We start from the raw sequence: 17,824 nt of genomic DNA on the forward strand, positions 1-17,824 counted from the left end.
ATTCTAGTTGTTTTTGCGGTTCAGAACTCTTAGAGTAAGTGTATAGTCTCAGTTGCTCCTGGAGTGGTACTCAACATGTGCGTGGCCTGGCATCAGAATGCATTCTCTGTAATTAGTACCTTATGTGCTTGTCCTGTTTTTGTTTTTTTCTTTATTTTTATCAGTAAAGTTCTGGTTGAATATTCTGAGTACCATAATGTGATCTATGTGGAATTAAATATGGAGTGGGCATTTCCACCAGTTTCTTCACATACTGTTTACAAGATTAGAAGACCCACTTAAAACTCTGCTTGTTTTCCACCTTATTCTAGATTTGTATTTTAATAAAAATGTTGATTCTGAAAGTATGTATGATAAATGTGAGGGAAAAGCTTTTTAACTTACAGTTTTATTCCCTTCCCTATCCCACACCCCAAGACTGTAGTGATTCACATCTCATGGCCTGCTGCTTACATGATTTGCGAGGATATCCAACGTTAAGGGGAATATTTAATCCTAGACTGTTTGGGGATAGTCATTGATGTATTTCCTCTTGGTTCTGAAATTTCACTTTGTTATGTTGTCAGACGGCTTGGATAGATCTTGTAAAATAGCTGAATGTGAATGTCACTTGACCATAGCGTTGATAATTTTCAACTTTATAAGTTTTTTTTGTTTTGTTAAAGTGTTTTCAAAATAGAATTCTAGTGTTCTGTCTTATAACCAAGATTTATTACAACATAGGTTTGAGCTGCATGGGCCCACTTATAAATATATTGAAAAAATTTTTATAGATTTGTGATAATTTGAAAAAAACATTTTCTTTTCTCTAGGTTTCTTGTAAGAATACAGTATACAATACATGTAAATACAAAATATGTGTGAATTGACTTTATGTTATAGTAAGGCTTCCTGTCAACAGTAGGCTACTAGTAGTTAAGTTTTGTGGGAGTCAAAAGTTACACATGGATTTTCAACTGCATGGGGGTCAGTGCTCCTAACCCCTGAATTGTTCAAGGGTCAACTATATGTTGTTTTTAGAGATACTGGTTTCTTTGGGGTATGTTTAGAAGCAGGAATGGGGGAGGGTTTGGAGGAACACCCCAGTCCACTCTACCTCCTTCCCATACTGTGGCTTCTACAGTCCCATCCCTTTCCTCATTCTGTCCTCTTCTTTCCTTACTCTTTGCCTGGCCCTTTTCATTTAGCCAAAAGATATTTCTTTGGCACTAGCTATAATGGCTAGTGCAACAGTGGACACCAGTTATGGAAAGGAAATTTGGCTAGGGAACGGATGAGAGAATAAGATGTTGTATGTTGGTGACTTTGCTTGTTTATCCAAGTAAGTAACCACATGTCTAAATTATTTTGGGACATTTCTTTTTAGGTTACCTGTTCAGAAAGCCAGAATCTTTATTTTCTCCCATTTCTCCTTTGAATCCACTTTCCTTACCTATGTTATAATTTCCCATGGAGAGAAAAATAAATTCACTAAATAAAAGATTCACTTTTATTTTAGAGTTATTACAGTTTAAAGTTATCAGTATAATAACTTTGTCATATAGTCCAAATAAAGAATGTTTTTCATTTAATGAATCGTGAACTTTCAATTTGGGGTAGTAAGGGAAAAGGGAATAGCGTTAAGAAGTTGAAAGCTTAAAACCATGTGGATGTATACATAATAAAGAAGTTAGACATGTTGAGGCTGGAAGTTTATATTACTATATAATAGATTTTTAAGTGAAATATTTCCTTCACTGAGTATTAGGTGATACCACAAGATTTTGATTGGCCTTTCTGCAGTGTTAAAATGGAAGTTGGAGGAAGTATTTGAGCAATTATGCTGGCAATATATTCTTTGCAGCTTTGAAATAATAACATTGTCTTTCAACTACTGGCTCTTGAATTTTAAAGTAGCAACATTTTATTAACTCAGGTATTGTGTAGATGATAACAGCTGTTTATAAAGTTTGTAAAGAATTTAACCCTCAATAAAACATCAGGGCCTGATTTTAGTTTTTGAGTCTCTTTTTTGATCAGTTCTAACTATTCATAAGGACTGATGGTTTTTGAACTTAATTCTTGCTTAGGGGCCTTACAAAGAATGAAGACAAATTTTACTTATTTTTAAAATAAAGTAAAACTCATAATTATAAGTTCATTGGACCATTTTATAAATCTAATATTCATTATGGGGTATTAGTGACATTTTTTTCTATATCTTGAAACATTTTGCTATTTCATTATCTTAGAAATCAGCTCATCAGTACATATCAATTATTCCCAACAATGTTAAAAAAAGAGACTAAAGTACTCAGAAGAATGGCACTGCACAGAAGGATGCTGTAGTAGTAGGTATTGCATCATCCTTCAATTTCTCCCATTTTATGGTATTGCCCAAAGTATTTCATTACCTTTCAAGGAGGTGTGAAGAAGACTGAAGACACCAATTTGTAGTATCCTTTTTTAGGGTCCAGTTACCATGGTTCAATAGTTGAAAAGTCAAAAGTTTTCATCTTCTACTCATAATCGCAGAGAGAAGAGTGATAGAGGAAAAACATTTCACAGATACTTGGTGAATCAGAAGATAAATGCAAAGAAGCACATAGACTCGAATGGTGTTGTGGGGAAACTGGTTCTGTACATGAAGTCTCAGATTGGGTCTTCAGATGGTAATATCCTAGAATTTTCTCACGCTCAAAAGCAATGTATTTTTAAGGACAGAAAGGAAATGCAGCATTAGCATCCAGTTAGTCATGCAGTCGGAAGGACTTCCTTAGTATTTTGTGACAAGAGTCTGGACCATCTATTTTGTTAGACAGACGTGTGACCGTGTTCTTTTGTCTCGTATGATGTTTGTATACCAAAATGTATGTGGTATGGTTTATAAGTGGGCCGATGCTGAAGGCAGATGTGTATGCAAAAGTTACTACAGTGAAATAGATGATGTAGAAATTCATTGGATTGACTGTTCTAGTTAGTGCTTGTAAATCTAAAAATTAAAGTGTTTTATAATTATGTACCAAAAAAGGTCTTCCTCTCTTTAACAAAATTATGAGCTGTCAGAGGTTTTACATGGTCTCCCAAATATTGCATTCTGACAATGCAAGGGCAGCAATAAATAAGAATCTGTTTGCAGAAGAGAATAAAGGTGCCTGAAGTTGCCACTTCAGTGCACTATTAGCCCAAAATGTTATCTCTTGAAAATACTCACTTTTTTCCCTTAGAACTTAGAGGTCAAAATCAGATTGCACTGTATCAAGGACTAGTACTCTTTGTAGTAGTTTCATTTTAGGAGAACTTTAAAATAAACAAGCACAGAACTTCCCTTTAAATTACCATTTACCTTGAAGCAAATGTTCAATAAACTGTAAGGCTTCTCAGCTCCAAGGGTACTTTGTGTGACCCCTCCTGTTCACTCTGAGAAGCCTTCCTCTGTATTCCTGGAGTGCCTTGTAGTCCTTTGGAAGCGCCCATCTCACGTTGTTCTTCGGGTGTTGAAAACACAGCCTCAGGTTCTACTGAAGTTTGGGGGCATTAGGTCAGCATCTAATGCCGTAATTATATTGTTTGTGGGAAATGGTTATTCATATAAAAATAATACTATACAAGGAGAGCATGTCTTAAAAGGAGGAAATTTTTTTCTTCGATTAAAAAAAAAAATCCAAACAAAACCACTCTCCCGGCCATAAAACAAACCAAGCAAGCAAAATATCATTTTTTGTTACTCTTAATTAACAAGTTCTCTATAGAAGAAAAATGCCAAATGTTCAACTAACAGATGCTTAAAGATAGATTTGCATTGTGGTCTCCAGTGGAATTTAAATTGTTGCCTCATTAAGTTTGGTGGTCTAAGATCGGCTTTTACATTACAGGGCACTGCGGGTATTGGTAAATGACACCATCCTAATTTCCCAAGGATGTTCCCATTTCATACATTCTGTTTCTGTTGTCCACATACACTCAGTTGTAAATGTTAGGCCCATGTCCAGAGGTCTTTTGGTCTAGCCAGTGTTTTGATAATTTATAATGTCATGAGTGGTTTGTTGTGCATGACTTTGTGAGAGGTGGTGGGAGGCCACTTGCCACAAATGCCTTTGCTTCTTATAGGAATCCTGCGTCTCACCTTCCCCCGAACACTTTGGGGTTGATGGCATTTGAAGAACACCCTTAATGGAATGCACATCTGTGATTATGATGGCATGATACCTGCATTTCCTGTGTAGAGCAAGCAAGATCATATGAAATACAGTATCAACAGTTTGGTGGGGGCAGATTAGAAGGACACTTTGAAAATGGTGAAGGGCAGAACCAAGAGGAGTGTTGACAGAGCCACTTGCTGTATAGAATGGACTCGTGTAAACCAGTCATGGTTTCTTCCTCCTCAAGCAGGAAATCAGTGTAGGGGATTCCCCTCTGCCCACAACATTCCCCCCATTCATTCTCTTTTCTTCTTTTCCTAATTTGGTTTGGGTTTTTTTTAAACTGGAAAATTGGGCAAGTTCTTAATGAATGCTTATAATATTAAGCAGAAAAACATAATGGTAAAATATCCTCTCTTTTCCAGTTTTAAAAAGTCAATATTATGAGGTATAATTTGCATGTAATAGAACGTAGTTCAAGTTTTCTGTGGTAGCATCCCAGTACTGAGTACTCTTTTTTTTCTGGTGAATGACAGCAAAAGTAAATATTCAAAGGGTGTAAAAGTAACATTCAAAGGGTGAAAAGAGTCCTCAGGTAATGGGTAAAAGAATGACTGACTGAAGACATAAAGAGAAGAGTGTAAACTAAGACTTCCCACTTAAATGAGAAAATTACATGTTTAATATGTTTATATTAATATAAGAAATAGATGTTTAGTTCTGTTTTTAAAATTGGCATCTATCTAAGGAAAGGGTCCTAAGATAACTCTTTATTCTTTTTTTTAGTGTAATAGTTAACTTTAATTTTTTAACAATAAATTTTTTTTGCTTTTTTTAAATTAAGATATTGCTGTACAATTTTATGAAGATTTCACATGAGCAACATTGTGGTTATAACATTCACCCATATTATCAAGTCCCCCACAACACACACCCCATTACAGTCACTGTCCATCAGCATAGTAAGATGCTGTAGAGTCACTACTTGTCTTCTCTGTGCTATGCTGCCTTCCCTGTGACCCACGACATTATGTGTGTTAATTATAATCCTTGATTATTTTTAAAAATTAGGTTTCTTGATAGCCAAGATATGGAAGCAACCTAAATGTCCATCAGTAGATGAATGGATAAAGAAGGTATGGTATATATACACAATGGAATATTACTCAACCATAAGAAAAAAACAAATCCTACCATTCGCAACAACATGGATGGAGCTAGAGGGTATTATGCTCAGTGAAATAAGCCAGGCGGAGAAAAACAAGTACCAAATGATTTCACTCATATGTGGAGTATAAGAACAAAAGAAAACTGAAGGAACAAAACAGCAGCAGAAGCACAGAACCCAAGAATGGACTAATAGTTACCAAAAGGAAAGGGACTGGGGAGGACGGGCGGGAAGGGAGGGATAAGGGCAGGAAAAAAAGAAAGGGGGCATTACGATTAGCATGTATAGTGTGGGGAGGGGGGCATGGGAAGGGCTGTGCAACACAGAGAAGACAAGTAGTGATTTTACAGCATCTTACTATGCTGATGGACAGTGACTGTGAAGGGGTATGTGGGGGGGACTTGGTGAAGGGGGGAGCCTAGTAAACATAATGTCCTTCATGTAATTGTAGACTAATGATACCAAAATAAAATTTTTTAAAAAATTAGGTTTATTGAGTTACATTTTGCATACAATAAAATTCACCCTTTTAAAGTATAGAGTTCAATGAGTTTAGACAAGAATATATATATATAAGTAGATAATAGTATAACTAGCACCCTGGTCCAGAGAAAGAGTATTTCCATTACTCTAGAGTTTCCTTTTGCCTTTAGTTCCTTTTCCTCCTTCTATACCCAGCCCTGATAACCCATGATCTGTTTTGTTTGTATAGATTTTTCCTTTAAAATGTCACGTAAATGGAATCGTATAGTATGTTGTATTTTGTGTCTTGTTTCTTTGACACAGCATTATCTTCTTAGATCCAGCCACATTGTTGGGTAGATTGCTGGTTTCTTCCTTTTTATTGCTCAGATATATTCCATGTGTGAATATACCACAATTTCTTAATCCATTCACCAATTGATGGACATTTGGGTTGTGGCTGTGAACCTTCACGTGCAAGTCTTTGTGTGGACACCTGCTTTTGTTTCTCTTGGGAAACTACCTGGGAGTGGAATTACTGAGTCATATGGCATACATTTAAGTTTATAAGAAACTGCCAAACTGTTTCCCAAAGTGACTGTACCATTTTACATTCTTTCTGGGATTGTATGAGAATTCTAGTTGTTCTATATCCTTGCTGATCTTCCTTAAAATTGTAGTGGTATGTAGTATCTCACTGTACCCATTTTAATTTGCATTTCCCAAATAACTAGTGATATTGAACAGCTTTTCATTTCCTTGTTGGCCATTTACATATCTTTGATAAAATGTCTATTTAAATATTTCATCCAGTTTTTTTATTGAGTTTGTTTGTCTTGTTATTGAATTTTAAGAGTTATTTATATATTCTGGGAACAAGTCTTTTATCAGAAATATGTTTTGTAAATATTTTGCCAGTCTGTGGTTTCTCTTCATTTTTTTTTACAGTGCTTTCTAAAGAAAAGAAGTTTTAAATTTTGATAAAATCCAAGTTAAATGTTTTTTTTTATGTTTCATGCTTTTTTAATTCTAAGAAATCTTTGTCTTACTGAAGGTCATAAAGATTTTCTCATATTTTCTTTTAGAAGTGTTTAGTTTTAGGCCATACATTTAGGTTTATGATCTACTTTGAGTTAATGTTTATATATGGTGTGAAATAAGAGTCTAGGTTCTTTTTGTTTGATTTTACATACTCTTCAAGTACCAATTTTTAAAAGATTGGTCCATGCCCTATTAAATTACCTTGGTACCTTTATTGAAGATGAATTAACTGTACATATGTGGTTTATTTATGGACTCTATTCTGTTCCGTTGATCTGTATCTCTGTTCTTTCACCAATACCAGACTATTTTAATGAATGTATAGCTTTTTGAAATTGAGTAGTGTAAGCCCTCAGGCTCTGATCCTCATTCTCAAAATTACTGTGACTATTCTAGATGCTTTCCATGTCCCTATAAATTTTAGAATATCATCCATTTCCACAAAGAAGGCCCTCCAGTCACTTGACTATTCATGTGACTAATAATAGTAGTGTGTTTGCTAGGGTCAGTCCTTCTTAGTAGTCATGGAATAAACCATTCTTGATCATTGTTATGTTTGTTTTGCAAAGTGTTTGATTTGGCCCTTTATATGTATTTATATCTATTTTAATAAGTAAGGTATTTGCTTTTATTTTGCTTTGCTTTTTTATGATCTCTTTACCATTTTGGGTATTCACTGTTATGTTAACTTTATAAAATGGAATAATCACTGTTTTCTGTTTCCTTAAAACAGTTACATAATAAGGCAATTAACTATTGTTTAGGAATTTACAAAACTGTTACATAAGACCAATCCATCATTTTTAAAGAAGTAATTATATTTCATTATACTTTTTTGATTATGGGCTGTCCAAGTTCTCTTTTTTTTCTCAAATGTATTTCTATTTTCCTAGGAAACCATCTGTATTCAGTTTTTCAAATCTATCATTAAAGGGCTAGATATAGTATTCCTTTAATGCTATTAAAATCTCTCATATCTCAGATAATTTAGAAGAGCTTAGAAGTTCTAAATGATTAGGATTTCATTTTTATTATGTTATATTCTAGGAAGATAGCCTGTCATATTGTTACTGTTTTAGAGTTTATTGAGGCTTTTTTTTCTTTTTATGTGAGGCAATATTTAAGATCCATTTCTGTATCCAATTCATGGATACTTGGCAGGGCACTTTGGCTTATTATTTTATTGGAGTGTTCATATCATCTATGTCCTTACTTAGTTTCAGTTTTCTCTTTGTAATTTATTTTCAGGGCAAGTTCATTCGGATCAACTTTGATGTAACTGGCTATATTGTGGGGGCCAACATTGAAACATGTATCCTTTTCATAATTGCATAATCCAAAATAAGATGGATTTAATCTTCCTGTGGCCTCCAGGTAACCCTCTGTGATATCACTCCCTTATCCAGATGGTAAAATTTAGGCTCAGAGAGATTGAGACTTGGTCAGATAGTTTTGACTACTGAATATTCAATCCAAAGTGGTTTTTTTCTTATCGTTTGTTTTCAGCAGCAGATTATGACTATTCTCCTGGCTAGGGAAGTGGAGAGTCCCACTGAGGTGAGGACCTGTATATCGACCCAGGAAATGTTTATGTGGTATATGGACCTTTAGGTGAATACTGTTATATAGACCTACTCCTCAGTTATTGTTGGATTAACCCATTTTTTACCATCTGTTTAGGTACTTAGCAGACTGGGCATGTACCCATTGAAACAAGCCTTTCAAAGTGTAGAGTTGAAGTAGTTTCAGTTAGTGTTAAGCAGAATAAAACTAGGGGAAAAAATGTCAAATACATAGAATAGTCCTAAATAATGTCACATGCATCAGATGACCTTAAGAAATGATAGGTTTATATAGAATTAGTTTGATTAAAGAGATAATAAAATAGAAGTGATTCTGAATAATAGTGTGCCAGTTAGGAAGGATACAGCTGACAATTCTCTGATACTTGCTAGAATAATCTTCAGTGATAGAAATACATTGTTTCTTTCCACCAGGTAAGGGCTCCATCAAAATCTACTTTTAATTCAGAACTATATTTTATGTTTCTAAGTTTACTCAGAGCCAGAAAAAACAAGAAGCACTTGAAAAATGACAGGGGTACAGCTCTTGAGTTTTTCACGTTGATCTGCTATGGCATCATTCGTGTGAATGTGCAGTTCACCAAATGTGGAGGATGTGTTTGGGGCAATCGTCTTTCAAAGTGGTGAAACTGAGCTGTGAAAGCCAGTGTGACTGTTGGCCTACAGACACACTAGGAGCAGCCAGATGGTGGTGACGCCAGACAGGCCTCAGATGCACCCTGAGAACGGCGTGCAGTTCTCTGCCTGCCACAGGGGGAACCCAGGTAGAGTAGGTGGCAGCAGGCAAAGGGCCTGGCAGCAGGACTTCTCCAGAGCAGGGAGGGGAAGTCCAATGGTTAATCTAGGCATAGTTATCTCAGGATGTCATTTGACAAATTTATATGAAGTCCTGGGTGTGAGGTGCTAGCACCACTTATATGAGGCTTCCAGTAAAGGGGGCCCTCCTGGGTAGCACAGTAGCTAAGCATATACATCTTGAAGTCCCACCACATATTGATTTCTAGCTCTACAATTTATTAGCTATGTTACTTTTAGTACTCTCTTCGTGCCTTGGTTTCCCCATTTATATTTATAACAACTCTAATATTATAAAGCTTTTCCTGCCTTAAACAACTCAACTTCATTGTTCATAGTTTCTTATAGTTCCTTGTATAGTACTATGTTCTTGGAATATAATCCAAATCGGTGGGGGGGTTGGGGGATAAGCACTCTGACCTTTAGGTTCCTTCCCAGCCTAGATTCTAGGAGATCAATGAGAACCTAAGTTGCATATACTTTCATTTTTCACTTGCAAAGTTCAATTAGTTAGAATGGTTAGTTGCAAGATAGTTGATATATATCAAAGAAAGGAAACATTTTACAAATTAAATGTGTGTAGTCACTGTATAGACCTTTTTAGTTTAATCCCTAACAGCATTGTTAGACCTTCTTGAAAAGTCTCGTGCTGTTCGTCAAGCAAAAGATGAGCGTACTTTCCATATCTTCTACCAGTTGTTATCTGGAGCAGGAGAACACCTAAAGTGTAAGTTACAAAGGTTTTTACTATTTCATATTCCTTTGATTATCTTTTTTTAATATTAAATTGTTTTGAAAGAGAGAAAATGTTTTGGGGAAATAATAGTTTCATATACCCACACACCAAAACTCAAGCTGGCTAAATCCCAAAAAGGAAAATGAAATTGAGCTTCCATGCCCTGGGACAGGTATTTTATTTTAAGTAGCAGGTAGGTGAGTGATGTTATCTTATCTTTTGTACTTTTATTTCTTCTCTTTAAAAAATTTTTTAAATTGGGAGAGAAGTGATATATTTTTATATAAATTCTTTTTCAATATTTATAAATACAAAAAGAATAAATTAATTTCCTTGATGAAAATTTTGTAAATATTTTTATTCCTAGTTTTATAACTGCATTTTGTATTATGCTTCTACTAATACTAGAAAGAGCCTGTGGTGGATTTTTATTTGTTTATTTGCCATGAATCACAAAGACTGGAGGCTTTACAATTGGGTGGAGTAAAATGTAGAGTTCTGTTGTGGGTCAGAAGTGTATGAGGGAGAAGAGAAGATGCATAACTTTGGTTTCTTTTTAGTGTCAAATTCAGTGCTGCTTCTATATGATTATGTTATCTAGATATAACAGTAGACACATACACAGTCATGCTTTTCTCATCTGGGGTGTAAGCTATAGGCTGTTGATAACCAGACATCAGTGAAAGCATTGAATGCAGAAAAGAAGACCGGCAAGGAGAAAAATAAGCAACAAATAAATAGAGTAATTGCTACTAAGACAAAAAAGTGAAAATCGTTCAGTTTATAATACTGAATTGAAGAAAACCATCAGGCTCTCAGACTGGCAATAACACTGCAATAGTAAGGATTCAAAAAAGTAAAATTCAAGTGCTAAAAGGAGATAAAGAAATTAATTGGGATTCAGTTGAAATTAAGTGGGATGTAGATAAGAATTAAGGGTAGGAGCGCTCAGCAGATATTCTCTTCAGGGAGAGCCAGTCACAGAAAGCTGGAGGCCCTCGCTAACATCTGTTGTAGGGTAAATAACCCTCTCTGTTTTGATCCCTCCTGAGAAACATCGTTCTGCTCTTAACACATTTATTAAAAGAGTGAGTTAGGTTCTCTCTAACTCAAGGCCTCTAACATACAAGTAAGTCAGGGGGAGTATACATCATAATGTTTGTCACAATATTGTATGTTGCACGTTATTCCAAAGGAAAATTTACCACTAAACAAACTGGTGGAGAATGGGTTTCAAGGTACTGACTGGGCTCAGGACCTGCCTGCTCCATATTCTATACCTTCTACATGTGGGTCTGCATCTCTCGTCTGTATGGTCTTTGCATTGACCCCATAATGTTCACTTGAAACTGCTTGCTAAGAGAGGAATATAGAATATGGGTTAAAAAGCTTTCCCTTAAAAGATGGCTGAAATATTTAAATCTGAAAGCAATATGTTTTAGTTATCTGGAAAATTTTCCTCATTTCCCAGCTATCTGATTTCTTATATAATATCATGTAAGCCACTCTCCCAAAAACTCAAGTTGAGACTTTTTCAGTTTATATCATTATTTTCCTTCATTGATACAGATGACCGAAAACTGTATATGTTTGTGAATTTAACATGAATACATAAAGAAAGAGAAAGTATGGGGGTAAAAAGCATTTGGTGGTGATGGAAAGAGTGGTAAGCCACTGTCCTGTAATGTCAGTCCAGTGTGAATGTGGGTATGCCTTACTATGTGGTGAGTATTTATTAAATTGTATGCCATTGTATTTTCTTCTAGCTGATTTGCTCCTTGAAGGATTTAATAACTACAGATTTCTCTCTAATGGCTATATTCCCATTCCGGGACAGCAAGACAAAGATAACTTTCAGGAGACAATGGAAGCAATGCATATAATGGGCTTCTCTCATGAAGAGATTCTGTGTATGTATGATTTCTCTAAAATTCTGATGCTCAGTTAACTAAGACTTTTAAATTGGGAATAAATAACCTAAACTAGAAAATGATTGAGAAACTAATGAGTACTGCCTGTAATTTTATGAAATCCTGAGATAGCTTACTGAAAAGTTTTGTATAGCTAATTCTTAGCATAAAGTAAATTAGAGTATGTCTCTGCTACATTTAATGCAAAATTTTTAATAATTTTTTTTCTGTTTATATCAACATAAAGCAATGCTTAAAGTAGTATCTTCAGTACTACAGTTTGGAAATATTTCCTTCAAAAAGGAGCGAAATACTGATCAAGCCTCCATGCCAGAAAATACAGGTAAGCTCTTCAGTTTTATTTTTGTTGAGATGGTTTGTTATGTTCTCTAAGAACATGATACAGTGCAAGCATAAAAGCACTCCTGAAGCATTTCCAGCAGCACTCAAGTGGAGTGGCAGCCCTATGTGCCTGCATGTGGGGCAGTCCGATTCCATAAATGAGGAAAGATGATGGTGTAGCCCTAAAGTGTCAGTTGAGGCACTGCAGAGCCCTGGGAGGCATCAGGACCTGGGGAGGGAGGGCAGGTAAGCTGAAGGGACCATGCAGCTCATCTGAAAGGGAGCCGCCACCGCTGAGTTCTTGCAGTTGTTACCTTGCCAGGACAATAGGCCCAGTGTTGCCAAGTATAATTGAGTTTTCGAAGAAATCTAGATTTTAATATGAAGTCTTCTAGGTTTCAAATGTTGAAAATTGATTTAAATTTATACCAGTCAGGAATAAAACTTTATGAACCAAAAAAATATATTTGCAGGCATGTGAGTTCTGCTTCCTGTGATCTGGGGACAAAAATTAAAATGAGGAATCTGTACATTTGTTTGATTACCCAAATATGACTACCATGGACAGTGAAGGCTGCCATAAATCACATTATCTGCTCTAGAAATAGTCCTTTTTTATACCAAGTTGAGGTTTGTTAACCATTTAGTTCTGTGTAAACTTTTTAAGGGACCTGTCCCTCTCCTGATGCTTCGTCATAATCATTTTCTGACCAAGCCTTGCACCTCATCCTGGAGCTTTGCATTTCTGGGACATTAAGTGTGTCATTCAATCAAAGTAGTTTGATTGACATATGGGCTTATTTCCTCTATATACTTTCACATGGTTAAATGTGAAAAAAAAATCAGGAAATTTAAGAGTTAGAGCAAGGAATGTATTAGTATGTAGCTTTGCTTTGAAACCTTAAAATGACCCATGGAAGAGGATCACATCTAAAAGATGAGGCAGGCCAATGTGTTTCTACTTGAAAAAACAGTGTTTTCTAATTGGTTTTGTTAATAACTTAACTTGTGGTGGTTAGTTTTGTTTTTCTTCCTTTTTAATACCCGTGGTTTGTTACTTTTGCTTAAGATTTTTTTTATTTTTTATTTTTTGAGAGGGCATCTCTCATATTTATTGATCAAATGGTTGTTAACAACAATAAAATTCTGTATAGGGGAGTCAATGCTCAATGCACAATCAATAATCCACCCCCAGCCTAATTCTCGTCAGTCTCCAATCTTCTGAAGCATAACGAACAAGTTCTTACATGGTGAACAAATTCTTACATAGTGAATAAGTTCTTACATGGTGAACAGTACAAGGGCAGTCATCACAAAAACTTTCGGTTTTGATCACTCATTATGAACTATAAACAATCAGGTCAAATATGAATATTTGTTTGATTTTTATACTTGATTTATCTGTGAATCCCACATTTCTCCCTTTATTATTATTATTATTATTATTATTATTATTTTTAATAAAATGCTGAAGTGGTAGGTAGATGCAAGATAAAGGTAGAAAACATAGTTTAGTGTTCTAAGAGAGCAAATGTACATGATCAGGTGTGTGCCTGTAGACTATGTGTTAATCCAAGCTAGACAAGGGCAGTGAAACATCCACAGATGCAGAAGATTTCTCTCAAAACAGGGGGGGTGAGGTTCTAAGCCTCACCTCTGTTGATCCCCAATTTCTCACCTGATGGCCCCCCTGCGACTGTGCCTGTCTTAGGTTGTTCATCCCTTGAGGAATCTTACCCGTCTCTGGCTAACCAGTCATCTTCCGGGGCCATACAGGGAAATGTAAAGTTGGTAAGTGAGAGAGAAGCCATATTGTTTGAAAAGGTTAGCTTTTTACTTCTTTACAGATTTATGCCCTGTGGCTTCTATGCCCAGCATTTGTCTTGAGGTATCTTTACCACTTAGAGGAATTATGATACTCGGTGAATTTGATATGAGGCACGAATTCTATTAAAGGGTTGTAATTAGGAAGGAAGAAGAAAAGCTATAGAGGTAGCAGATGGAAGAAAACATGAGAAGATTGATTATTTCTTTGACATATCTTCTTGTAGAGTAACTTAAGCATGTATAGGTTTTAAACTCTAATTAAATTGCACACACACATTAACATAATAGGAATACAGTTACATAACCAAAGTAGATCTATAATTATGAGTCATCTCCAGTGAAGCCAAGAAAACCAGTTAGGCACCCTAGGCATTTGTGAAAATTTGTCTATGATATAATGGATATTGTCCAACTGTACTTGAACAGTCTGGGAGAAATCAGACAAATTAAAACAACCCATTCCTGGGAACTATTCACATCCCATATGTTCTTTTAACAGTAGATAGTCTGTAGTTGTAAGAGTTTGGAGCGCTACAACTTGCACTTCTCCTAATTCTTGGTTGAGTTCCAACAGTATAGATCCAGTCAAATTTGTTGTTTTACTGTATGCACAGGCCAGCTTAAATATCTCCTTCTTCATTCCAATGGCAAGTCCAGGAACCAGTGGGATGAATGCAGCTACAACTGCAGCATCGCCTGGATCTTTGTTGAGGTTTTTTCATGATCATCTTCTGGTATGACTCTTCCAGAGAGTACTGATGTTGGAAGTTCTTCTTCATATCATATCTTAGTTCATTTTCTGTGTAGCCAAATTAGGCTTTGATCCTCTGTATAAACACAAACAGACCCTTTGCCCACACTTTGATATGCCCTTTATACCATTGTGTAGAACTCATTGGAAGTCACCATACAGGAACTGCTTTTTTTTTTTTTTAAGAGACAGGAATATTATTAGAAAACTGTACCTCCATAGCCGATCACCTGACACCCTTTAAGTGATCAAAATCAAGGATATTTAAAGCATGCATTAATCATTGATTTACAGTTAGTTTTATCCTATCAGGGAGTAATCCCCCTTCTCTTTCTGTTTTTTTTTTTTTGTTATCTTTAATCTACACTTACATGAAGAATACTATGTTTACAAGGCTCTCCCCTATACCAGGTCCCCCCTATAAACCCCTTTACAGTCACTGTCTATCAGCATAGCAAAATGTTGTAGAATCACTACTTGTCTTCTCTGTCTTGTACAGCCCTACCCTTTCTCCCACCCCCCCATGCATGCTAATCTTAATACCCCTCTTCTTCTTCCCCCCCCTTATCCCTCCCTACACACCCATCCTCCCCAGTCCCTTTCCCTTTGGTACCTGTTAGTATATTCTTGGGTTCTGTGATTCCGCTGCTGTTTTGTTCCTTCAGTTTTACTTTTGTTCTTATACTCCACAGATGAGCGAAATCATTTGGTATTTCTCTTTCTCCGCTTGGCTTATTTCACTGAGCATAATACTCTCCAGCTCCATCCATGTTGCTGCAAATGGTTGGATTTTTCCACTTCTTATGGCTGAGTAGTATTCCACTGTGTATATGTACCACATCTTCTTTATCCATTCATCTACCGATGGACATTTAGGTTTCTTCCAATTCTTGGCTATTGTAAATAGTGCTGCGATAAACATAGGAGTGCATCTCTCTTTCTCAAACTTGATTGCTGCGTTCTTAGGGTAAATTCCTCGGAGTGGAATTCCTGGGTCAAATGGTAGGTCTGTTTTGAGCATTTTGATGAACCTCCATACTTCTTTCCACAATGGTTGAAATAATTTACATTCCCACCAGCAGTGTAGGAGGGTTCCCCTTTCTCCACAGCCTCGCCAACATTTGTTGTTGTTTGTCTTTTGGATGGCAGCCATCCTTACTGGTGTGAGGTGATCCCTCATTGTAGTTTTAATTTGCATTTCTCTGATAATTAGCGATGTGGAGCATCTTTTCATGTGTCTGTTGGCCATCTGTATTTCTTTTTTGGAGAACTGTCTGTTCAGTTCCTCTGCCCATTTTTTAATTGGATTATTTGTTTTTTCTTTGTTGAGGCTTGTGAGCTCTTTATATATTCTGGACGTCACGCCTTTATCGGATGTGTCATTTTCAAATATATTCTCCCATACTGTAGGGTTCCTTTTTGTTCTATTGATGGTGTCTTTCTCTGTACAGAAGCCTTTCAGCTTAATGTAGTCCCACTTGCTCATTTTTGCTGTTGCTTTCCTTGCCCGGGGAGATATGTTCAAGAAGAGGTCACTCATGTTTATGTCTAAGAGGTTTTTGCCTATGTTTTTTTCCAACAGTTTAATGGTTTCATGACTTACATTTAGGTCTTTGATCCATTTTGAGTTTACCTTTGTATATGGGGTTAGACAATGGTCCAGTTTCATTCTCCTACATGTAGCTGTCCAGTTTTGCCAGCACCATCTGTTGAAGAGACTGTCATTTTGCCATTGTATGTCCATGGCTCCTTTATCAAATATTAATTGACCATATATGTTTGGGTTAATGTCTGGTTTCTCTAGTCTGTTCCATTGGTCTGTGGCTCTGTTCTTGTGCCAGTACCAAGTTGCCTTGATTACTATGGCTTTATAGTAGAGCTTGAAGTTGGGGAGTGAGATCCCCCCTACTTTATTCTTCTTTCTCAGGATTGCTTTGGCTATTTGGGGTCTTTGGTGTTTCCATATGAATTTTTGAATTATTTGTTCCAGTTCATTGAAGAATGTTGCTGGTAATTTGATAGGGATTGCATCAAATCTGTCTATTGCTTTGGGCAGGATGGCCATTTTGATGATATTGATTCTTCCTAGTCACGAGCATGGGATGATTTTCCATTTGTTAGTGTCCCCTTTAATTTCTCTTAAGAGTGACTTGTAGTTTTCAGAGTATAGGTCATTCACTTCTTTGGTTAGATTTATTCCTAGGTATTTTATTCTTTTTGATGCAATTGTGAATGGAATTGTTTTCCTGATTTCTCTTTCTTTTGGTTCATTGTTAGTGTATAGGAAAGCTACAGATTTCTGTGTGTTAATTTTGTATCCTGCAACTTTGCTGTATTCTGATATCAGTTCTAGTAGTTTTGGAGTGGAGTCTTTAGGGTTTTTTATGTACAGTATCATATCATCTGCAAATAGTGACAGTTTAACTTCTTCTTTACCAATCTGGATTCCTTGTATTTCTTTGTTTTGTCTGATTGCCATGGCTAGGACCTCCAGTACTATGTTAAATAACAGTGGGGAGAGTGGGCATCCCTGTCTGGTTCCCGATCTCAGAGGAAATGCTTTCAGCTTCTCGCTGTTCAGTATAATGCTGGCTGTGGGTGTATCATATATGGCCTTTATTATGTTGAGGTACTTGCCCTCTATTCCCATTTTGCTGAGAGTTTTTATCATGAATGGATGTTGAATTTTGTCAAATGCTTTTTCAGCATCTGTGGAGATGATCATGTGGTTTTTGTCCTTCTTTTTGTTGATGTGGTGGATGATGTTGATGGATTTTCTAATGTTGTACCATCCTTGCATCCCTGGGATGAATCCCACTTGGTCATGGTTTATGATCCTTTTGATATACTGTTGAATTCAGTTTGCTAATATTTTGTTGAGTGTTTTTGCATCTACATTCATCAGGGATATTGGTCTGTAATTTTCTTTTTTGGTGGGGTCTTTGCCTGGTTTTGGTATTAGGGTGATGTTGGCTTCATAGAATGAGTTTGGGAGTATTCCCTCCTCTTCTATTTTTTGGAAAACCTTAAGGAGAATGGGTATTATGTCTTCTCTGTACGTCTGATAGAATTCCAAGGTAAATCCATC

The 17,824-nt window shown here is 36.1% G+C and overlaps 1 protein-coding gene across 7 annotated transcripts in view; it reads left to right on the forward strand.

Moving 5' to 3' along the window:
* The window catches only part of MYH10 (myosin heavy chain 10), a 162,297-nt gene that overhangs the window by 65,567 nt on the left and 78,906 nt on the right, over positions 1–17,824 (forward strand). For all 7 annotated transcript variants that reach the window (XM_073234837.1, XM_037027111.2, XM_037027112.2 and 4 more), the window contains 4 exons: positions 8,041–8,104; positions 9,799–9,897; positions 11,673–11,816; positions 12,064–12,159. In XM_073234837.1, coding sequence (XP_073090938.1) covers positions 8,041–8,104; positions 9,799–9,897; positions 11,673–11,816; positions 12,064–12,159 — 403 coding nt within the window. The remainder of the gene's footprint in view (positions 1–8,040; positions 8,105–9,798; positions 9,898–11,672; positions 11,817–12,063; positions 12,160–17,824) is intronic.

This window comes from Manis javanica, chromosome 4 (genome assembly GCF_040802235.1).
Source record: "Manis javanica isolate MJ-LG chromosome 4, MJ_LKY, whole genome shotgun sequence".
NCBI classification, from domain to species: domain Eukaryota; kingdom Metazoa; phylum Chordata; class Mammalia; order Pholidota; family Manidae; genus Manis; species Manis javanica.